This window comes from Esox lucius, chromosome 11, assembly GCF_011004845.1.
Source record: "Esox lucius isolate fEsoLuc1 chromosome 11, fEsoLuc1.pri, whole genome shotgun sequence".
NCBI classification, from domain to species: Eukaryota; Metazoa; Chordata; class Actinopteri; order Esociformes; family Esocidae; genus Esox; species Esox lucius.
This window is the reverse complement of record NC_047579.1, coordinates 53,982,637-54,008,472: the sequence shown is the minus strand read 5'-3', so window position 1 is coordinate 54,008,472 and position 25,836 is coordinate 53,982,637. Positions and strand designations below refer to the sequence as shown.

General features: G+C 45.3%; 1 protein-coding gene across 1 annotated transcript in view; it reads right to left on the bottom strand.

The window, feature by feature from the left end:
* Positions 1 to 25,836, bottom strand: part of sept12 (septin 12) — a 108,046-nt gene that overhangs the window by 67,483 nt on the left and 14,727 nt on the right. The window contains exon 2 of the mRNA XM_034295071.1: positions 13,216 to 14,553. Within this exon, the coding sequence (XP_034150962.1) occupies positions 13,216 to 14,553 (1,338 nt within the window). The remainder of the gene's footprint in view (positions 1 to 13,215; positions 14,554 to 25,836) is intronic.

Here is a 25,836-nt window from a genome sequence, read left to right as displayed (position 1 = left end):
TATGAAGATGCTGAATCTACTGCTGTGACTATTCAAACAAATAACAAACTCTTTCTGAAGTTCTCCATAAAAACACATTATTTCACAATACCCATTATAATATAATTAGCATTTTCTGCTTTTGTATGCTGAAAATCTTACAAATGGCTCATGTTACTTTACATCTCTAAATATGCAATGGTGCATGGGTCAATGTTTCCCCATCAATACCATATTTTGTCATCTCACGTGTTTCTTTTATTTTAATGTGATATGAGGGACATTTAGCAGGATGTTAGAGAGGGCAGCTCTGTTTCCATCTCATTTTGTGGGCAGTGTTCAGATCTCTCTCCAAGGCTGGTGATAGTAGAAGTGTTTTGGCGCCAACGTAAGATGTTTTAGTTGCTTTCGTTTGGAATGGCTTTAAAAACCAGACTTCCCTTGTCACTGCTCATTACACGACAATACAAATATGACACATTGCTGTAAAGCCTCAGCAGGCGGTGGGTTTATCTGTGGACACGTCCTGGTCTGGCAGGCTTGCCGTGCCAGTGAGATCCAATGCCCTCTATAATGTCAGGTCCTGGTCTGGCAGGCTTGCCGTGCCAGTGAGATCCAATGCCCTCTCTCCTTGTTTGGATCACCTTGTTTGGATCTCGTCTTGTTGTTTATCACCCTCACCTCGCATTTCCCTAATCCCTGTTCCTATTCAAGTTCCTTCCTTCCCAGTGTATCTTTTGGGTGTTTGTGGTGTTTCCTGTGGTAGTAGTTATTTTGTTAAACGCCCTCCGTTCTCCCTGTGCTTGTGTCCTGCCTCATCAGCTGTTACACCTATCTGTCCAGAAAGAGTCTCACAGTGCTTCGCAAGGTGACGTGCAACCACTGACATTTTCACAACCACTGACATTTTCACAACCACTGACATTTTCACACGTTTACACTATAGATATGTACATTTCATGCAAACCTGGCAAGTTCAACTAAATACAACTTTTATAGTGTAAAATGCTCTAGGTCAATCTCTCCATAGGGGCTTTGTCATGCAAGGTTTAGTAATCACTGTTTTAATGTTGGTGTGAATTCTCACAGCTCTTTTCAAGATTCTAATTTAGTGTGTGTGTGTGTGTGTGTGTGTGTGTGTGTGTGTGTGTATGTGTGTTTACTACATTTCTACCTAGAGAACATCATTGCTGCTATTCCTGCATTTCAGACACACACTCACACACACACAAACATGGTGATAGTATTCACCAACAACTGGCCCAGAAACCATACAGCTCCATGTTGCCATATAACGACCCTGTGAGGTCAGTAGGTCCAGTCAGACACTACATCTGTGTTTCTCTGTTCCACTCATTCCTCACATTTAAAAGCTAATTGTCATCCTCACCATTCTCATTGACTTTCAATGATTACATGAATGGTTTGTCTATCCCAGATCTTTAGCACTACAACCTTATAAAACAGATTCACTGTGTCACTCAGCTTGAGTTTCACATTAAGTATTTTCCTCAGACAAAGACCTCTCTCTCCTCCCCTCCCCCTCTCCCTCCCCCCTCTCTCTCCCTCCCAGCATGGCCCAAAGGGATCATAGGAGGATGGGCTCCTTTCAAACATCTGCTGGAGAAGAATCTATTCCCTAAATCACTGTCATTAAAGAGAGAAAGAATAAAGTGTACCGTATAGGAAAGATAGATAAGGCTGCTCCCTAGCCAGGACATGTAAAGACATGACAGACAGAGAGAGAAAGAGAGAGATGGAGAGACAGAGAGGGACACACAGAGAGAAACACAGACAGAGACACAGACATAAGACACAGACAGAGTGACACAAAGACAGAGACACAGACAGAGTGACACAAAGACAGAGACACAGACAGAGACACAGACAGAGACACAGACAGAGATACAGACAGAGACAGACAGATAGTGACACACAGACAGAAGAAGACAGACAGGGAGAGACAAACAGACTGAGACAGAGACACAGACAGAGTGACACAAAGACAGAGACACAGACAGAGACACAGACAGAGTGACACAAAGACACAGACAGAGTGATACAAAGACAGACACAGACAGAGTGACACAAAGACAGAGACACAGACAGAGTGACACAAAGACACAGACAGAGTGATACAAAGACAGACACAGACAGAGTGACACAAAGACAGAGACACAGACAGAGACACAGACAGAGACACAGACAGAGTGACACAAAGACAAAGACACAGACTGAGACACAGACAGAGTGACACAAAGACAAAGACACAGACAGAGACACAGACAGAGTGACACAAAGACAGAGACACAGACAGAGTGACACAAAGACAAAGACACAGACTGAGACACAGACAGAGTGACACAAAGACAAAGACACAGACAGAGACACAGACAGAGACACAGAGAGAGTGACACAAAGACAGAGACACAGACAGAGACACATACAGAGTGACACAAAGACAGAGACACAGACAGAGTGACACAAAGACAGAGACACAGACAGAGACACAGACAGAGATACAGACAGAGTGACACAGAGACAGAGATGCAGACAGAGACACAGACAGAGTGACACAAAGACAGAGACACAGACAGAGTGACACAAAGACAGAGACACAGACAGAGACACAGACAGAGACACAGACAGAGTGACACAAAGACAGAGACACAGACAGAGTGACACAAAGACAAAGACACAGACTGAGACACAGACAGAGTGACACAAAGACAAAGACACAGACAGAGACACAGACAAAGTGACACAAAGACAGAGACACAGACAGAGTGACACAAAGACAAAGACACAGACTGAGACACAGGCAGAGTGACACAGAGACAGAGATGCAGACAGAGACACAGGCAGAGTGACACAAAGACAGAGACACAGACAGAGTGACACAAAGACAGAGACACAGACAGAGACACAGACAGAGTGACACAAAGACAGAGACACAGACAGAGATACAGACAGAGTGACACAGAGACAGAGATGCAGACAGAGACACAGACAGAGTGACACAAAGACAGAGACACAGACAGAGTGACACAAAGACAGAGACACAGACAGAGACACAGACAGAGATACAGACAGAGTGACACAGAGACAGAGACACAGACAGAGTGACACAAAGACAGAGACACAGACAGAGTGACACAAAGACAGAGACACAGACAGAGACACAGACAGAGACACAGACAGAGATACAGACAGAGTGACACAAAGACAGAGACACAGACAGAGTGACACAAAGACAGAGACACAGACAGAGACACAGACAGAGTGACACAAAGACAGAGACACAGACAGAGTGACACAAAGACAAAGACACAGACTGAGACACAGACAGAGTGACACAAAGACAAAGACACAGACACAGACAGAGTGACACAAAGACAGAGACACAGACAGAGTGACACAAAGACAAAGACACAGACTGAGACACAGACAGAGTGACACAAAGACAAAGACACAGACAGAGACACAGACAGAGTGACACAAAGACAAAGACACAGACTGAGACACAGACAGAGTGACACAAAGACAGAGACACAGACAGAGACACAGACAGAGTGACACAAAGACAAAGACACAGACTGAGACACAGACATAGTGACACAAAGACAGAGACACAGACAGAGTGACACAAAGACAGAGACACAGACAGAGTGACACAAAGACAGAGATACAGACAGAGACACAGACAGAGTGACACAAAGACAGAGACACAGACAGAGACACAGACAGAGATACAGACAGAGTGACACAGAGACAGAGATGCAGACAGAGACACAGACAGAGTGACACAAAGACAGAGACACAGACAGAGTGACACAAAGACAGAGACACAGACAGAGACACAGACAGAGATACAGACAGAGTGACACAGAGACAGAGACACAGACAGAGACACAGACAGAGATACAGACAGAGTGACACAAAGACAGAGACACAGACAGAGTGACACAAAGACAGAGACACAGACAGAGACACAGACAGAGACACAGACAGAGATACAGACAGAGTGACACAAAGACAGAGACACAGACAGAGTGACACAAAGACAGAGACACAGACAGAGACACAGACAGAGTGACACAAAGACAGAGACACAGACAGAGTGACACAAAGACAAAGACACAGACTGAGACACAGACAGAGTGACACAAAGACAAAGACACAGACAGAGACACAGACAGAGTGACACAAAGACAGAGACACAGACAGAGTGACACAAAGACAGAGACACAGACAGAGTGACACAAAGACAGAGACACAGACAGAGTGACACACAGACAGAGACACAGACAGACACACAGACAGAGAGAAACATTTTGATTTTACTTTGGCAATATGTGCACATGAGCACATGCCAATAAAGGTAATTACATTTAACTGTTTTGTTATGTGTTATCTTTAATTATTTTTTATTTTTCATTGGTGTTGCTGAATATCCATTTGTTTTGGTAATGTAAACAAATGTTTCCCATGCCCAGGTGGTGAGAACAGGCAACCTCACCTCCTCCACACTGACCCTGAGCACTGGAGCCCCCCAGGGCTGCGTACTCAGTCCCCTCCTGTACTCCCTGTTCATGCATGACTGCGTGGCCACACACAGCTCCAACACCATCCTGAAATTCATGGATGACACCACCATCCTGGGACTCATCTCCAACAACGATGAGATGGATTACAAAGAGGAGGTAAGTGACTTGGCAACATGTTGCCTGGTCAACAACCTCTCTCTTAACGTCTATAAGACTAAGGAGATGATCGTGGACTTCAGGAAGCGGCAGTGGGGGTCACGCCCCCATACAGATCGATGGAGCTGAAATAGAGTCTTCGAATTCAAGTTTCTCGGTGTGTTCATCACAGATTAGCTGACTTGGTCCAAACAAGCAGACTCAGCAATGAAAACTGCCCCAAAACGCCTATATTTACTGAGGAGACTCAAGAAGTTTGGCATGTCTGTAAAAACTCTCACCAAGTTATACAGGTGCACCATTGAAAGCATCCTTTCAGGCTGCATTACTTCCTGGTACGGCAGCTGCTCCACTGGGTGGTCCCTCCAGAGGGTGGTGAAGTCTGTGGAGTGCATCATCCACTGCCATCTCTTTTCTGTGCAAGGCAACTACCATACACAATGCCTAAGGAAAGCACGGAACATCACAAAAGACTACAGCCACCCAGGCTATGGTCAGTTCACACTGCGCCACCCAGGCTATGGTCAGTTCACACTGCTGCCGTCTGGTAGATGTTACCGGAACATCATCAAAGACTACAGCCACCCAGGCTATGGCATCAGGGGACACACTTCCAGACTCACAAACAGTATTTTCTCCCAGACCATAAGGCTCCTCAACCACCAACACTGGTCTATTGATCACATGAACACTTCATATGCTCTGGTCACTCTCTGTATACATTCATGTACATTATCAGATTTAAATGTATCCATTTATAGGCACTACAAGACTTATATTTATAATATTGAAGATTTCTATTCATACTGTCAATATTCCCATTTCTACATAATTAAAAATTGCTTCTCGTCCCTACTGTTACATATTGTTGTACTGTTGTATATTCTGATATTATTTTTGTTTATGTATTTCTTAATTACTACATCGATGTTACATGTCATGTCACAAACATTTCATTGTTTAGAAAGACGCATATTAATCGGTGCACTTTGACTTTGACTTGACTTTGATATATTAAATATTTTATTTTATTTACACAGGGAAAACCAACTGCTACTGATATCTCATTAACAGTGGTGTCCTACATTGAAAGCACATTAAGAACAGCAAACACATTTCACTTTAAAATGTCATTCAACAACTGTTTAAACTGCATTATGGGCAAAGAAGCCTCCAACTTCCAGTCTTCATGGAGAACAATCCCAGAGTGGAGGGCACAGTGGCCTCCAACTTCCAGTCTTCATGGAGAACAATCCCAGAGTGGAGGGCGCAGTAGCCTTCAACTTCCAGTCTTCATGAAGAACATTCCCAGAGTAGAGGGCACAGTGGCCTTCAACTTCCAGTCATCATGAAAAACATTCCCAGAGTAGAGGGCACAGTGGCCTTCAACTTCCAGGCTTCATGGAGAACATTCCCAGAGTGGAGGGCACAGTGGCCTTCAACTTCCGGTCTTCATGAAGAACATTCCCAGAGTGGAGGGCACAGTGGCCTTCAACATCCGGTCTTCATGAAGAACATTCCCAGAGTGGAGGGCACAGTGGCCTTCAACATCCGGTCTTCATGAAGAACATTCCCAGAGTGGAGGGCACAGTGGCCTTCAACTTCCAGTCTTCACAAAGAACAGTTAAACAGGGATCATTCATTAGCAGCTATGGACATATTATCTAACAACAGTCTGACAGAATGTTCAAGTGTTCAGGGTGTAGTGTGGTAGTATGGTGCACTGCATAGTGAAGTGTTCAGGGAGTAGTGTGGTAGTATGGTGCACTGTATAGTGAAGTGTTCAGGGAGTAGTGTGGCAGTATGGTGCACTGTATAGTGAAGTGTTCAGGAAGTAGTGTGGTATTATGGTGAAATGTATAGTGAAGTATTCAGGGAGTAGTGTGGTAGTATGTTGCACTGTAAAGTGAAGTATTCAGGGAGTAGTGTGGTAGTATGTTGCACTGTATAGTGAAGTGTTCAGGAAGTAGTGTGGTAGCACGGTGCACTGCATAGTGAGGTGTTCAGGAAGTAGTGTGCTAGCATGGTGCACTGCATAGTGAAGTGTTCAGGACGTAGTGTGGTAGTATGGTGCACTGCATAGTGAAGTGTTCAGGACGTAGTGTGGTAGTATGGTGCACTGCATAGTGAAGTGTTCAGGAAGTAGTGTGGTAGTATGGTGCACTGTATAGTGAAGTGTTCAGGAAGTAGTGTGGTAGTATGTTGCACTTTATAGTGAGTAGTGTGGTAGTTTGGTGCACTGCATAGTGAAGTACTCAGGGAGTAGTGTGTGTGTGTGCGCGCGTGTGTGCACATTATCACAGGAAACAGGAAACAGATTCAGGAACAGGACACACACAGCTGAGTAAGGGGTGGAAAGACTAAAAATACCCTCCTATAAAAGGTCATGACAACACAACACATGAGAGGCGTGTGTTTGTTTTTGTTTGTGTTTGTTTATTACATTCAGCAGGGTGACACTCTGGCGTGGTTTCATCTGTCTGCTTTAACCCAACTGCGAGCAATAGAGGGAGAGGAAGAGGAGAAAAGAGAGAGAGGAGAGAAAGAGAAGAAAACAGTCATAAGAAAAAAAGTAGAAAGTAGTAAAAATCAGTAGAAAGAAACTCAAGAGAAACAGCAAATACAGGACAGAAGAGAAGACAGGACAGAAGAGAAGACAGGACAGAAGAGAAGACAGAAGAGAAGACAGGACAGAAGACAGGACAGAAGAGAAGGCAGGACAGAAGAGAAGGCAGGACAGAAGAGAAGGCAGGACAGAAGAGAAGGCAGGACAGAAGAGAAGGCAGGACAGAAGAGAAGACAGGACAGAAGAGAAGGCAATGAAAAGATAGGAGTGGAAAAACATTTAGGAAAGCAAACTGGAGTTCCACATTGAGATACTAGAGAAGCTACCATAGGTGGTATGTTACATAAGAAGGCAAGGTGAGGGCTGGATTTACCAGGTCTCTGGTTGGTAGGGGTAACTAGATGGCTTAGTAGGGGTAACTAGATGGCTTAGTAGGGGTAACTAGAGGGGTTAGTAGGGGTAACTAGAGGGGTTAGTAGGGGTAACTAGAGGGGTTAGTAGGGGTAACTAGATTAGTTATTAAGGGTAACTAGATGGGTTAGTAGGGGTAACTAGATGGGTTATTAAGGGTAACTAGATGGGTTAGTAGGGGTAACTAGATGGCTTAGTAGGGGTAACTAGATGGGTTAGTAGGGGTAACTAGATGGGTTATTAAGGGTAACTAGATGGGTTATTAAGGGTAACTAGATGGGTTATTAAGGGTAACTAGAGGGGTTAGTAGAGGTAACTAGATGGTTTAGTAAGGATAACTAGATGGGTTAGTAGGGGTAACTAGAGGGGTTAGTAGGGGTAACTAGATGGCTTAGTAGGGGTAACTAGATGGGTTATTAAGGGTAACTAGATGGGTTATTAAGGGTAACTAGATGGGTTATTAAGGGTAACTAGAGGGGTTAGTAGAGGTAACTAGATGGTTTAGTAAGGATAACTAGATGGGTTAGTAGGGGTAACTAGAGGGGTTAGTAGGGGTAACTAGATGGCTTAGTAGGGGTAACTAGAGGGGTTAGTAGGGGTAACTAGAGGGGTTAGTAGGGGTAACTAGATGAGTTATTAAGGGTAACTAGATGGGTTAGTAGGGGTAACTAGAGGGGTTAGTAGGGGTAACTAGATGAGTTATTAAGGGTAACTAGATGGGTTAGTAGGGGTAACTAGATGGGTTATTAAGGGTAATTTGATGGGTTAGTAGGGGTAACTAGATGAGTTATTAAGGGTAACTAGATGGGTTAGTAGGGGTAACTAGATGGGTTATTAAGGGTAATTTGATGGGTTAGAAGGGGTAACTAGATGAGTTATTAAGGGTAACTGGATGGGTTAGTAAGGATAACTAGATGGGTTAGTAGAGGTAACTAGATGAGTTATTAACGGTAACTAGATGGGTTAGTAAGGATAACTAGAGGGGTTAGTAGAGGTAACTAGATGAGTTATTAAGGGTAACTAGATGGGTTAGTAAGGATAACTAGATGGGTTAGTAGAGGTAACTAGATGGGTTAGTAAGGGTAACTAGATGGGTTAGTAGAGGTAACTAGATGGGTTAGTAGGGGTAACTAGATGGGTTAGTAGGGGTAACTAGATGGGTTAGTAGGGGTAACTAGATTGATCAGTTTAATCTACAGTATATCTTTACGTAGTTGTCAGGTGCCATGTCACAAGAATTTGTGCAGGAGGGCGCTGTGTTGTTCAGTGCATTTGACAAATAAACCTTGAAACTTGAACTTGAAACTTCAACATCATAGTGAGAACCTGCCCAGTGACTTTGCCCCACCAAGGGGAAACTTACATATGTCAAAAGCTATATGCACCAACAAGAGGTGTGTGATTCAGGAGTTTGTATCCATCCACACCTTTGCCCTCCAGGACATCTTAGTGACCATGTGACATAGTAGAGCTCCCCCTTCCTGGTGGTGCTTTATAATCCTGATGTGATGAATCACCAAAGGGAACATTAACGTCAGACAGTTCCAAACAACTTCAACCCTGACCTATGATCCCTAACCATGTAAACACTTCCTGTTCCTAAACTCAGGAAGTAGACTAGCCAATCCCATCAAGCAGTCAACACAGCTGTCGACCAATCACGGTCTGATAGATGACACAATGACCGCAGGGGGACTAGGCAACATGGTGGGCTCTTCTGTGCGTGTGTATCTATCAGAAGAAACAACCCAACAGGGAAAACATGCTACAACATACAACAGCTACGGCACACACAGCACAGGCACATGGCTAACATGTGTTACAGGGCGATAGCTCAGTCTCTGTTAATCCATGAATATAGTTCTGCTCTTTGCTAGTTCTTCATCCAATGCCCCATTCACAAAACCATTCACAAATGTAAAAGATGCTAACACCGGAGAAGTTGTGATTGATCCAAAAGCACCATAAGTCATTTCCAACACCTGAGAAGTTGTGATCCGAAGTAATGCTAACACCTGAGAAGTTGTGATTGGTCCGGGAGCACCAGAAGAAATGCTGCTTGTTATCTCACATATCTCATGTTGAATCATTCCAGATCTACGGCACCTTGGTGTTTACACAGATGGTCCAAGAGATTAGGAACCATGAAGTACAGTCTTCAACCTCTTCTCTCAGAAAACCATGTCTTTATCAGGTCTCTCCCCCTCCCTCCCCTGTCTACCATTCCACCACATTCTTCCTCCCCCCATCGCTCCCTCCCTCTCAGCCTTTTTCTCTGTTTCTCTTTATCTCTTTCTCCTATCTCTCTGTTTTCACATCCTCCTTCTTCCTTAACATGTTGTCATTTCAGTCAGGCATGGAAGCATGTACCTCTGGGGTCCTTATAGTTCACTGCCCCCCCCCCCATGGGACGATCATCAATCACATACACACGCACTCCCTTACAAAAGGAGAGAAGAGAGAAAACAGAATGAAACAGAGGACAGTACATAAAAAAAGTATACACTCACTACCGAAAGTTGCTCTGAATGAAAGCACCCGCAAGACTAGCGGTTCTCAAACTGTTCATCAGCGAATCACAGGCGCTGCACAGTTCTGTGGTAGCCCTGAAATGTCCAATCTGATTAATCTGGTTATTTTCTCCTATCCCACAAACATATGGAAAAATAATAAATGAATTGCCTTCTAAATGGAAAAGGTTTAAGGTACATAGAGGTGATTCTTCAGGTTTTAGGTACATAGAGGGGATTCTTCAGGTTTTAGGTACATAGAGGGGATTCTTCAGGTTTTAGGTACATAGAGGAGATTCTTCAGTGTTTAGGTACATAGAGGGGATTCTTCAGGTTTTAGGTACATAGAGGGGATTCTTCAGTGTTTAGGTACATAGAGGAGATTCTTCAGGTTTTAGGTACATAGAGGGGATTCTTCAGCGTTTAGGTACATAGAGGGGATTCTTCAGGTTTTAGGTACATAGAGGGGATTCTTCAGGTTTTAGGTACATAGAAGGGATTCTTCAGGTTTTAGGTACATAGAGGGGATTCTTCAGGTTTGAGGTACATAGAGGGGATTCTTCAGGTGAAAGGGGGGGACTCAGCTCAATCCAGTAGTGGGCAGGACTTAATGATAAGCCATCTGGGCACACAGATGTTGCTCTCCAACCGTTGCGAGAAAAACTGCTATTTTACTTCAGATTTGCTTTTAAGCCTGAACTTTACTAGTCTGAACCTATAAATAAGAAAGACTGCCTAACCTTAACTCTTTTCCAAATATTAACCCTTAAAACTCTCCCCAAAATGTCTGACGCTGAAGACAGTTGTTGATCCCTTGTTGTGAAAGAGAGGCGAATCAGGGTGAATAGAGAAACAGTTGAGGAGGAAGACGGAAGAGGAGGTGGACAGCTAACACGTTCCATGTGGACAAAACCTCAACATGATGCTAATCTAAACAGAGCTGTTAAAAGACAGATGTGGTTCCATGAGTGCAGGCTATGACCAGTGTGTTGGGATGTTTTATTGTGTGAGTGTGTGTGTGTGTGTGTTATTGTTCCTCTCAGACCACCAGGCCATCGGAATAGCCAACGACAAAACAAGGAAGATAGTGCCAAAAAGTCCTTCAGTTGCTCTTTGTTATAAACAAACCACCAGATTATAAACCCCCTTACCAGGCTAGCTTATGCTCAACCAATGTTGACTTTAAATTGATAGGTTTTAGATAATGTTTGACAAAGATAATGTTATTAAAATATATCCAGATATGTGGAAGACACACACACACACCGATCCACACACACACCGATCCACACACACACACACGGATGGTTCAAGTTACCATTGAGTGGTGTTGACAGAGACCCCGTTGAAGCATTTAACTATTAACTGTTTACCTAGTTATCAGTGTTGTAGAGACCAGTCATTCATCTGTTCTTCTCCTCTCACACTCCGTCTTTCCACCCCCCTCCACCCCCATCTCTCTCTCTCTCCTTCCCCCTCCCTCCAGTACAGTGTCTGAGATGTGTGTTTAGGGACCCAGGGTTGACAGCTGTGTGTATAGGGACCCAGGGTTGACAGCTGTGTGTTTAGGGACCCGGGGTTGACATCAGTGTGTTTGGGGACCCGGGGTTGACATCAGTGTGTTTGGGGACCCAAGGTTGACATCAGTGTGTTTGGGGACCCAGGGTTGACAGCTGTGTGTTTAGGGACCCAGGGTTGACAGCTGTGTGTTTAGGGACCCAGGGTTGACAGCTGTGTGTTTAGGGACCCGGGGTTGACATCAGTGTGTTTGGGGACCCGGGGTTGACATCAGTGTGTTTGGGGACCCAGGGTTGACATCAGTGTGTTTGGGGACCCAGGGTTGACAGCTGTGTGTTTAGGGACCCAGGGTTGACAGCTGTGTGTTTAGGGACCCAGGGTTGACAGCTGTGTGTTTAGGGACCCGGGGTTGACAGCTGTGTGTTTAGGGACCCGGGGTTGACATCAGTGTGTTTGGGGACCCGGGGTTGACATCAGTGTGTTTGGGGACCCAGGGTTGACATCAGTGTGTTTGGGGACCCAGGGTTGACAGCTGTGTGTTTAGGGACCCAGGGTTGACAGCTGTGTGTTTAGGGACCCAGGGTTGACAGCTGTGTGTTTAGGGACCCAGGGTTGACAGCTGTGTGTTTAGGGACCCGGGGTTGACATCAGTGTGTTTGGGGACCCGGGGTTGACATCAGTGTGTTTGGGGACCCAGGGTTGACATCAGTGTGTTTGGGGACCCAGGGTTGACAGCTGTGTGTTTAGGGACCCAGGGTTGACAGCTGTGTGTTTAGGGACCCAGGGTTGACAGCTGAGTGTTTAGGGACCCAGGGATGACAGCTGTGTGTTTAGGGACCCAGGGTTGACATCAGTGTGTTTAGGGACCCAGGGATGACAGCTGTGTGTTTAGGGACCCAGGGTTGACAGCTGTGTGTTTAGGGACCCAGGGTTGACATCAGTGTGTTTAGGGACCATGGGATGACAGCTGTGTGTTTAGGGACCCAGGGTTGACAGCTGTGTGTTTAGGGACCCAGGGATGACAGCTGTGTGTTTAGGGACCCAGGGTTGACAGCTGTGTGTTTAGGGACCCAGGGATGACAGCTGTGTGTTTAGGGACCCAGGGTTGACAGCTGTGTGTTTAGGGACCCAGGGATGACAGCTGTGTGTTTAGGGACCTGGGGTTGACAGCAGTGTGGATTGTTGTTGTCACTGCTGACTGTGTGTTTATTAGTTAATGGTATTGATCCACCTGCCGCCATTGATCCTCCTCACAGACTTCTTCAATAGACTGGTCATACTAATCTCTTCATGTCCTCACTCACACACACACACACACACACACATCACCACACTCACACATATAACCATATTCACACACACACACACACACACACACACACATCACCACACTCACACATATAACCATATTCACTCTCACACACACACACACACACACACACACACGTCTCCACACTCACACACACTTGCTGAGCGTACATGAACACACTCCAGTATAATCACACACACACACTCAGTACTGTCCTACCTTGGTCTTCCACAGGTATACACTCCTGATCCTTCATCATCATCATCCTGGTCGCTGGGCTGTCCTTCTTCACTCCGTTGCTCAGGCCAACCGTGCTCTGAACACCAGCGACACTCGGAACCCTGGTGGGCGGGGTCATGGGCGGAGTTGCGGCATCGGGACGGGAGAAGGACGCAATCCTCTGCAGGATGGAACCCACGCTTTCCCTGGTGTCTTCCTGTGGGGGGGCGGTGGCTGGGGGAGGTCTGGGGGAGAGCAGGTTGAGCTGGGGGGTCTGGGCCGGGGGCAGTGGAACTGGGGACCGGCTCACCTCCGGGACGGGCTTTGCTCCTTGTGGGGAGGCAGGGGAAGAGAGAGGGAGGGAGTGGGGGACAGGAGTGAGGTCACCACTAGAGCTGTCCAGGCTGCTGAGGGAGGGGGAGGAGCAGGCCGAGACAGAGTGGCTGCTGGGACAGTGTGCTCTCAGGGGAGGTCTGGGGGTGTCAGAGGACGTGGAGCTGGGCTGGGCCACCCCCACCAGGCTCTCCAAATCCAGGGGAAACTTGTTGAGGCGCTGGGCCTCTCTGGGTTTAGGCAGGGCCTGGTAGCTGCAGTGGTTTTGATTGGGGCTGTTGTTGTGGCGCTGGGACGCCCCGTTCCACCCCACGTTGGCATTGCCATATTTCACAGCTCCACCCCCTGCCCTCCTTGAGCCCATCACCCCACCCCCCACGTCTGCACTCCGGAGGTCCAGGCTGGGCATGGACCCGTGGCTGGTCCCCCTGGGATCTGAAGCTTCCAGCTCAGAGTGGAAAACACTTCCATGGGAGGAGAACTTCTTCATCCCCAGGCCATCTCCACCTTGCTGCCCAGGATGATGCTCTGTCTGTGGGCTATTGAAGTAGGACAGAGACACGGGCTTGCCTGGAGGTGCTCCTCCACCCTGGATAAAATACTCCAGACTGGAGGAGGAACTATGAAGACTTTCGTTGTCACTCCCTGGGCCAGATGATGAGAAGCCGTTAGGGTTGAACTTGTTCTGGAAGGACAAAGCCCTGGCGATGCCCCCCCCGCCACCTCCGTTGTTCTGGAAGAAGGGTCTGTTCATCGTCCCACGATTGAAGGACGTGCTGGAGACAATGCGGGGTTTGAGCACTGGACTCTGGACCGGACTGGGGTTCGAACCCAGACTGATCCGAGAACGGAAGGAGGAGGAACTGTGGTTTGAGGTGGCGTGCCCGCGACCCTCATTGGTCTTGGTGATGAGGGAGGTGGGGGAGAGGGGTGAGGGTACAGGGGAGGAGGGGGAAAAGGGAGGAAGCCCGTCCACATCATCCACATCGAAGGATCTCTTCAAAGCTGAGAGGGAGAGAGAGGGTGGGGTTAATGACTTCACAGAGAGGGCTGGGGATAATGGGGTTAATGACTTCACAGAGAGGGCTGGGGATAATGGGGTTAATGACTTCACAGAGAGGGCTGGGGATAATGGGGTTAATGACTTCACAGAGAGGGCTGGGGTTAATGACTTCACAGAGAGGGCTGGGGATAATGGGGTTAATGACTTCACAGAGCGGGTGGGGTTAATGACTTCACAGAGAGGGCTGGGGATAATGGGGTTAATGACTTCACAGAGAGGGTGGGGTTAATGACTTCACAGAGAGGGCTGGGGATAATGGGGTTAATGACTTCACAGAGAGGGTGGGGTTAATGACTTCACAGAGAGGGCTGGGGATAATGGGGATAATGACTTCACAGAGAGGGCTGGGGATAATGACTACACAGAGAGGGCTGGGGATAATGACTACACAGAGAGGGCTGGGGATAATGACTACACAGAGAGGGCTGGGGATTATGGGGTTAATGACAGACATATAGACAGACACACACATATGAACAAACAGACACAGACAGACAGACAGATAGACACGCACATAGACAGAGACACACAGACACACAGACACACAGACAGACAGAGACAGACACAAACAAGCACAAATAGAAACACACACACAGAGACACAGACAGACAGACACACAGACAGACACACACAAACTCACAGACAGAGACAAACACACACGGACAGACACACACACACACAGACAGAGACAGACACACACACACACACAGACAGACACACACACACACAGACAGACTCACAGACAGACAGACACACAGAGAAACACACACAAACTCACAGACAGAGACAAACACACACAGACAGACACACACACACACACACACACACACACACACACACACACACAGACAGACTCACAGACAGACACACAGAGACAGACAGACAGACACACATGCACAGGAAGACAAAGCGTGCAGAGCCAAGAGGTAAGCTGGAAGTTGTAATAAGGCCTTTTTGTACTGGGTGATGTCATCGACAGATCTAACAGCTGCTCTGTAATTATGATCTGGACACTAATAATGACTGTCTGGAGGTGCACTCACACACAGACACACACACAGACACACACAAACACACACACACACACACACACACACACACACACAGACAAACACACAGACACACGCACACAAACACACACACACAGACAAACACAAAGACACACACACAGACACACACTCACACACAGACAAACACACACACAAACACTCACACAAACACTCACACACAGACAAACACACACAAACACACACAAACACACACAGACACACACACACACACACACACCAACACACAGACAAACACACACACATCCTGACAGGAAAGCTCTCAGACACTGAGTACTGGCAGGGACATTCATAGAGGTGGTCCAGTCCAACTGACAGAATTAAAAGGAGATTCTGTGAACACTCAAGTGTCCTAAAGCAGATCTACAAACACACACAGACACACACACACAGACACACACAATGAGACAAAGATTATTAACACACTGAACTACAACACACACACACACCGAGAAAAACATTACTAACACATAGACTCTCACACACACACACACACACGCACTGAGACAAACATTATTAACACACTGAACTACAACACACACACACACACACCGAGAAAAACATTAACACACAGACCTACAACACAGAGACACATCACTCACACACACACACACAACAAGACAAACATTATTAACACACTGAACTACAACACACACGCACACCGAGAAAAACCTTACTAACACACAGACCTACAACAAAAAGACACATCACTCACACACACACACACACACACACCGAGACCAACATTATTAACACACTGAACTACAACACACACACACCGAGACAAACATTATTAACACACTGAACTACAACACAAAGACACATCGCTCAGACAGAAACTCACAGACTCAGGCTGAGATGCTAATAGAACGTTAAGTGTCTTCAGAGAAGAGCATTTAGACCTCATTAGAAATGTGTTGACAGTGAAACTGCCTGTCTGTGACTAATGTGGCTGTAACACACAATCACAACAAAAAGTCCATCAGCATGTAAAACTGTGAAATATACATTTGCCACAAAGTTCTTGCCTTTGTACAAAAGATTAAGCATATTTTGACATTTGAACTGTGGACTTCATGGAATGTGACCATTTCTTCAACCTTCACTCTTACACTGAACAAAATTATAAACGCAACACTTTTGTTTTTGCCCCCCCATTTATCATGAGCTGAACTCAAAGATCTAAGACTTTCTCTATGTACACAAAAGGCCTATTTCTCTCAAATATTGTTTACAAATCTGTCTAAATCTGTGTTAGTGAGCACTTCTCCTTTGCCGAGATAATCCATCCACCTCACAGGTGTGGCATATCAAGATGCTGATTAGACAGCATGATTATTGCACAGGTGTGCCTTAGGCTGGCCACAATAAAAGTACACTCTAAAATATGCAGTTCCATCACACAGCACAATGCCACAGATGTTGCAAGTTTTGAGGGAGCGTGTAATTGGCATGCTGACTGCATGAATGTCCACTAGAGCTGTTGCCAGAGCTGTTCTCTACCATAAGTCTCCAAAGTCATTTCAGAGAATTTGGCAGTACATCCAACCGGTCTCACAACCACAGACCACGTGTAACCACACCAGCCCAGGACCTCCACATCCAGCCTCTTCACCTCCATGATCGTCTGAGACCAGCCACCCAGACAGCTGCTGCAACAATCAGTTTGCATAACCAAATAATTTCTGCACAAACTGTCAGAAACCCTCTCAGGGAAGCTCATCTGCATGCTCGTCATCCTCATCGGGGTCTCAACCTGACTGCAGTTCGTCGTCGTAACCGACTTGAGTGGGCAAATACTCACATTCGATGGCGTCTGGCACTTTGGAGAGGTGTTCTCTTCATGGATGAATCCCGGTTATCACTGTACAGGGCAGATGGCAGACAGTGTGTATGTCGTCGTGTGGGTTAGAGGTTTGCTGATGTCAACGTTGTGGATCGAGTGGCCCATGGTGGCGGTGGGGTTATGGTATGGGCAGGCATGTGTTATGGACAACGAACACTGGTGCATTTTATTGATGCCATTTTGAACGTACAGAGATACCGTGATGAGATCCTGAGGCCCATTGTTGTGCCATTCATCCACGACCATCACCTCATGGTGAAGCATCATAATGCACGGCCCCATGTTGCAAGGATCTGTACACAATTCCTGGAAGCTGAAAACATCCCAGTTCTTGCATGGCCAGCATACTCACCGGACGTGTCACCCATTGAGCATGTCTGGGATGCTCTGGATCGGTGTATATGACCGTGTGTTCCAGGTCCATCTAATATCCAGCAACTTCGCTCAGCCATTGAAGAGGAGTGGACCAACATTCCACAGGCCACTATCAACAACCTGATCAGATATGTTGCACTGCGTGAGGCAAATGGTGGTCACACCAGATGCTGACTGGTTTTCAGACTCAACCCGGACCCCCCCAATACTGTGAAACTGCACATTTTAGAGTGGCCTTTTATTGTGGCCAGCCTAAGGCACACCTGTGCAATAATCCTGCTGTCTAATCAGCATCTTGATATGCCACACCTGTGAGGTGGTTGGATTATCTCGGCAAAGGAGAAGTGCTCACTAACACAGATTTAGACAGATATGTGAACAATATTTGCGAGAAATAGGCCTTTTGTGTACATAGAGAAAGTCTTAGATCTTTGAGTTCAGCTCATGATAAATGGGGGCAAAAACAAAAGTGTTGTGTTTATAATTATATTCAGTGTATTTTCCACCTGCACTCACCCTACCCTCCTCACTCCCTCTCTCACTCTTTCTCTCCATATCATCCTCTTTCTTTTCTCAGTTTCTCACCCACCCACCCACCCTCAGAAACACAGAGCATTCTGGGAGTGAACCTCTCCCATGTTGACCTTTGTGCCGGAGCAGTGTCCTTTCCGGTGTCCAACACACACACACACACACACACACACTCAAACAGGCGCACACTCCGAGAACCTTCCTGCATCCTGTCTGTCCCTATTAGGGGTTCAGCCGACACAAAGGGATGATTGAGAGAGAGAGAGAGATACAGAGAGAGAGACAGAGAGAAACAGAAAGAGATTATAACTACCACAATCCAGCTAGTAATGGTCTCTTAACGTTATAAACATATTGTTCTATTCATCTGTAGCTCATAATTTCAGGTAGTTTTTTGCAATATTAACTGTGTCCATATAGATCTAGAAAGTGTTCTTGGAGAATACTGTACTATTAAAGTGATGTTTCAAGCTTTATGTGTCAAATGCACAGAATAACACAGCGTCATCCTGCACAAGGAACTTGTTATGACATGGCACCTGACAACTACATAGTGAGAGAAGAAGAGAGTTCATTACAAAATAAAGCAACAACATACACTAGCAGCAGTTTATACAAAAAAGTGTTTCTTGAACAAATTGCTGCTAGGTCACACTATTATGTATATTGCTGCCATACCTGCCATATCTAAAGGTAGAGTGAATTAATAGTATACAGGTGCTGGTCATAAAATTAGGATATTATCGAAAAGTTGATTTATTTCAGTAATTCCATTCAAAAAGTGAAACTTGTATATTATATTCATTCATTAAACACAGACTGATATATTTCAAATGTTTATTTATTTTAATTGTGATGATTATAACTGACAACTAATGAAAATCCCAAATTCAGTATCTCATAATATTACTTAAGACCAATACAAAAAAATGATTTTTAGAAATGTTGGCCAACAGAAAAGTATGAACATGAAAAGTATGAGCCTGTACAGCACTCAATACTTAGTTGGGGCTCCTTTTGCATGGCATGGAGTCGATCAGTCTGTGGCACTGCTCAGGTGTTATGAGAGCCCAGGTTGCTCTGATAGTGGCCTTCAGCTCTTCTGCATTGTTGGGTCTGGTGTATCGCATCTTCCTTTTCACAATACCCCATAGATTTTCTATAGGGTTAAGGTCAGGCGAGTTTTCTGGCCAATTAAGAACAGGGATACCATGGTCCTTAAACCAGGTACTGGTATCTTTGGCACTGTGTGCAGGTGCCAAGTCCTGTTGGAAAATGAAATCTGCATCTCCATAAAGTTGGTCAGCAGCAGGAAGCATGAAGTGCTCTAAAACTTCCTGGTAGACGGCTGCGTTGACCTTGGACCTCAGAAAACACAGTGGACCAACACCAGCAGATGACATGGCACCCCAAACCATCCCTGACTTTAGAAACTTTACACTGGACTTCAAGCAATGTGGATTCTGTGCCTCTCCTCTCTTCCTCCTGACTCTGGGACCTTGATTTCCAAAGGAAATGCAAAATGTACTTTCATCAGAGAATATAACTCAGCAGCAGTCCAGTCCTTTTTGTCTTTAGCCCAGGCGAGACGCTTCTGACGCTGTGTCTTGTTCAAGAGTGGCTTTACATAAGGAATTCGAAACTGAAACCCATGTTTTGCATACGTCTGTGCGTGGTGGTTCTTGAAGCACTGACTCCAGCTGCAGTCCACTCTTTGTGAATCTCCCCCACATTTTTGAATGGGTTTTGTTTCACAATCCTGTCCAGGGTGTGGTTATCCCTATTCCTTGTACACTTTTTTCTACCACATTATTTCCTTCCCTTCACCTCTCTATTAATGCGCTTGGACACAGAGCTCTGTGAAGAGCCAGCCTCTTTAGCTATGACCTTTTGTGTCTTGCCCTCCTTGTGCAAGGTGTCAATGGTCGTCTTTTGGACAGCTGTCAAGTCAGCAGTCTTCCCCATGATTGTGTTGCCTACAGAACGAGACTGAGAGACCATTTAAAGGCCTTTGCAGGTCTTGGCTTCATTAGCTGATTAGAGTGGGGCACCAGGTGTCTTCAATATTGAACCTTTTCACAATATTCAAATTTTCTGAGATACTGAATTTGAGGTTTTCATTAGTTGTCAGTTATAATCATCAAAATTAAAAGATATAAACACTTGAAATATATCAGTCTGTGTTGAATGAATGTATACATTATACAAGCTTCACTTTTTGAATGGAATTACTGAAATAAATCAACTTTTTGATGATATTCTAATTTTATGACCAGCACCTGTAGATACATATCCAATATGCTTATGAATGGTGGCATAGCACACTACAACTACGTAGTGAGAATTTAAGAAGAAAAATGTACACACAGCAAAAAAAAAAATCAAGTGTATAATGCAATAACACACATAGCATTGTACATAGCAGAAGTTTAGAGTACTGAAAACTAGCAGCAATATTGGTAGTAGTATTGAATAATACATATGGCAAGTATGGCAATAATATACATACAAATTTCAACTAGCATCAACTTTTGAAAGAGTAGGATGATGGGTAGTATGAACAGTAAGGTATAAATATTGAGTATTATAGATACATATGAGTGGAATATGCTTATGGATGATACATGCAAAGGAATATTCTAATGTACATAAGAATTTACCTGAAAGGACATCAGAGCATCTGGAATGTTTGTGTGTGATCAGTATGATCCTGGATCAGTGTTGCTGGTTGTATCAGTACGATCATGGATCAGTGTTGCTGGTAGAATCAGTATGATCATGGATCAGTGTTGCTGGTAGAATCAGTATGATCATGGATCAGTGTTACTGGTTGAGTCAGTATGATCATGGATCAGTGTTACTGGTTGAGTCAGTATGATCATGGATCAGTGTTACTGGTTGAGTCAGTATGATCATGGATCAGTGTTACTGGTTGAGTCAGTATGATCATGGATCAGTGTTACTGGTTGAGTCAGTATGATCATGGATCAGTGTTGCTAGTTGAATCAGTATGATCATGAATCAGTGTTGCTGGTTGAGTCAGTATGATCATGAATCAGTGTTGCTGGTTGAATCAGTATGATCATGGATCAGTGTTACTGGTTGCGTCATTATGATCATGGATCAGTGTTGCTAGTTGAATCAGTATGATCATGGATCAGTGTTGCTGGTTAAATCGGTATGATCATGGATCAGTGTTGTTGGTTAAATCGGCATGATCATGGATCAGTGTTACTGGTTGAGTCAGTATGATCATGGATCAGTGTTGCTGGTTGAATCAGTATGATCATGGATCAGTGTTACTGGTTGAGTCAGTATGATCATGAATCAGTGTGACTGGTTGAGTCAGTATGATCATGGATCAGGGTTGCTGGTTGAGTCAGTATGAACATGGATCAGTGTTGCTGGTTGAGTCAGTATGATCATGGATCAAAAGATTAACTTTTTGAATGGAATTACTGAAATAAATAAACTTTTCGATGATATTCTAATTATATGACCAGCACCTGTATGTATATATTCAAAACCTTTGTTAATGTTGGTTCTGTCACAGTTAAAAATGAATTTTCCTTTATATTTATATTGTTCATATTCCTCCTGTAAATTCCATCCAACATATTACTCATCAAAAATGTTTTACCTGGATGTAATAACTACACTATTACATTGACACCTGGTGTGACTAAGGAGACCTGACCACAGTAATCAGACCCAAATGAAGACCTGACCAGTGTAATCAGACCCAAATGAAGACCTGACCACAGAAATCAGACCCAAAAGAAGACCAGACGATTGTAATCACACCCAAATGAAAACCCGACCACAGTAATCAGAGCCAAATGAAGACCTGACCACAGTAATCAGAGCCAAATGAAGACCTGACATCTGTAATCAGACCCAAATGAAGACCTGACATCTGTAATCAGACCCAAATGCCTTCTGTCAGCCTAAGCCTGAGCAAAAACAGGTCCAGATAGAGCTCATTATTCAGTACTGGCTAAAAGAAGAATTGCCAATGAAAGCAGGGGCTAAAGAGACAAATGCATGGTTGGCCGTGACAAATGCATGATTGGCCCTGACAAATGCATGGTTGGCCCTGACAAATGCATGGTTGGCCCTGACAAATGCATGATTGGCCCTGACAAATGCATGGTTGGCCCTGACAAATGCATGGTTGGCCCTGACAAATGCATGGTTGGCCCTGACAAATGTATGGTTGGCCCTGACAAATGCATGGTTGGCCCTGACAAGTGCATGATTGGCCCTGACAAGTGCATGGTTGGCCCTGACAAGTGCATGGTTGGCCCTGACAAGTGCATGGTTGGCCCTGACAAGAGCATGGTTGGCCGTGACAAATGCATGGTTGGCAGTGACAAATGCATGGTTGGCCGTGACAAATGCATGGATGGCCCTGACAAATGCATGGTTGGCCCTGACAAATGCATGGTTGACCCTGACAAATGCATGTTTGGCCCTGACAAATGCATGGTTGGCCCTGACAAATGCATGGTTGGCCCTGAAAAATGCATGGTTAGCCCTGACAAGTGCATGGTTGGCCCTGACAAATGCATGGTTGGCCCTGACAAATGCATGGTTGGCCCTGGCAAATGCATGGTTGGCCCTGACAAATGCATGGTTGGCCCTGACAAATGCATGGTTGGCCCTGACAAATGCATGGTTGGCCCTGACAAATGCATGTTTGGCCCTGACAAATGCATGGTTTGCCCTGACAAGTGCATGGTTGGCCCTGACAAGTGCATGGTTGGTCCTGAGAAGTGCATGGTTGGCCTTGATAAATGCATGGTTGGCCCTGACAAATGCATGGTTGGCCCTGAAAAATGCATGGTTGGCCCTGACAAATGCATGGTTGGCCCTGACAAGTGCATGGTTGGCCCTGACAAGTGCATGGTTGGCCCTGACAAGTGCATGGTTGGCCCTGACAAGTGCATGGTTGGCCGTGACAAATGCATGGTTGGCAGTGACAAATGCATGGTTGGCCGTGACAAATGCATGGATGGCCCTGACAAATGCATGGTTGGCCCTGACAAATGCATGGTTGACCCTGACAAATGCATGGTTAGCCCTGACAAGTGCATGGTTGGCCCTGACAAATGCATGGTTGGCCCTGACAAATGCATGGTTGGCCCTGGCAAATGCATGGTTGGCCGTGACAAATGCATGGTTGGCCCTGACAAATGCATGGTTGGCCCTGACAAATGCATGGTTGGCCCTGACAAGTGCATGGTTGGCCCTGACAAGTGCATGGTTGGTCCTGAGAAGTGCATGGTTAGCCTTGATAAATGCATGGTTGGCCCTGACAAATGCATGGTTGGCCCTGAAAAATGCATGGTTGGCCCTGACAAATGCATGGTTGGCCCTGACAAGTGCATGGTTGATCCTGAGAAGTGCATGGTTAGCCCTGACAAAGTGACTGCCGAAGCACTGTCTGGTTGGCCATGACAAATGCATAGTTGGCCCTGACAAATGCATGGTTGGCCCAGACAAATGCATGGTTGGCCCTGACAAGTGCATGGTTGGCCCTGGCAAGTGCATGGTTGGCCCTGACAAGTGCATCGTTGGCCCTGAAAAATGCATGGTTGGCCCTGACAAATGCATGGTTGGCCCTGACAAATGCATGGTTGGCCCTGAAAAATGCATGGTTGGCCCTGACAAGTGCATGGTTGGCCCTGACAAGTGCATGGTTGGTCCTGAGAAGTGCATGGTTGGTCCTGAGAAGTGCATGGTTTGTCCTGAGAAGTGCATGGTTGGTCCTGAGAAGTGCATGGTTGGTCCTGAGAAGTGCATGGTTGGTCCTGAGAAGTACATGGTTGGCCCTGAGAAGTGCATGGTTGGCCCTGAGAAGTGCATGGTTGGTCCTGAGAAGTGCATGGTTTGTCCTGAGATGTTCATGGTTGGCCCTGAGAAGTGCATGGTTTGTCCTGAGAAGTGCATGGTTGGCCCTGAGAAGTGCATGGTTGGCCCTGAGAAGTGCATGGTTGGCCCTGAGAAGTGCATGGTTGGCCCTGAGAAGTTCATGGTTGGTCCTGAGAAGTGCATGGTTGGCCCTGAGAAGTGCATGGTTGGTCCTGAGAAGTGCATGGTTGGTCCTGAGAAGTGCATGGTTGGTCCTGAGAAGTGCATGGTTGGTCCTGAGAAGTGCATGGTTGGTCCTGACTAAGTGACTGCCGAAAGCACTGTGAAATACTGACTTGGTGAAATGGTGATTTAAATGGTGTTTGAAACTAATAATAGTAGGTAATTTAACCAATATGCTGTTACCACAGTGATCACTAATGTATTGTAGGTGTACTGGGCAGGAATATTAATGGAGATACAGATTGAATGCATCCAACTGGAGCTGAACAGGTTCTGGCAGGTTGACCATATCACAGGATAAGATCCTCTAAGTTTCAGACAGAATTTCTGAGGCAAGATTTTCAGATGGCCAGAACATTTGGTTAATCCAGACGTCCATGTGCATTAATCCAGACGTCCATGTGCATTAATCCAGACGTTCATGTGCATTAATCCAGACGTCCATGTGCATTAATCCAGACGTTCATGTGCATTAATCCAGACGTTCATGTGCATTAATCCTAGGATTTTGCGATTACAGAAGTCAAGTAATGACCCCATGACATAATTGTTAACAGCAAAATAACTGTTGCTTAGATATAAATGCACAAACAAATAACAGAAATAAGATATAAATAAAATAATCTTTGTATACCATATTTTACTGAATTACAAGTGTACACAGACATTTCAAATGTTATATTAAAACACTCCAAATCAATTATTGTAAGGTGACATTGGACTAGGTGGGATGTGTGTGTATGTGAGTGTGTGTTAAGACAAAGTAAAGTGTGTATCTGTGGTTGTGTTGAGAATTAATGGAATGTGTGTGGTTTTAAGAAGTACACTGTTATTACCGGGACACCATTTACAACTTCTCACATCATTATCCCACTCTGTGTGTGTGTGTGTCTCTGTCTGTGTGTTTGAGAGATACAGGTAGTGAGTTTTATGTGTGTGCAACAGATAGAGATTGTGGGTGTATGCATGAGAAAGATTGTGCGTGTTTGTTTGTGTGTCATATGAGAGAGACAGATGGTGGTAATAGTTATACACACATGAGTTTGTGTGTGTGTGTGTGTGTGTACAGTACCAGTCAAACGTTTGGTCACACCTACTCTTTCAAGGGTATATAGTTAATCTTTACTATTTACCACATTGTAGAATAGAAGTGAAGACATCAAAACAATTAAATAACACATGGAATCACGTAGTAACCAAAAAAAGTTCAGATCAAGATATATATTGTAGATTCTTCGAAGTAGACACCCTTAGCCTTGATGACAGCTTTGAACACTTCGGCCTTCTCTCAACCAGCTTCCTTGGTGGGG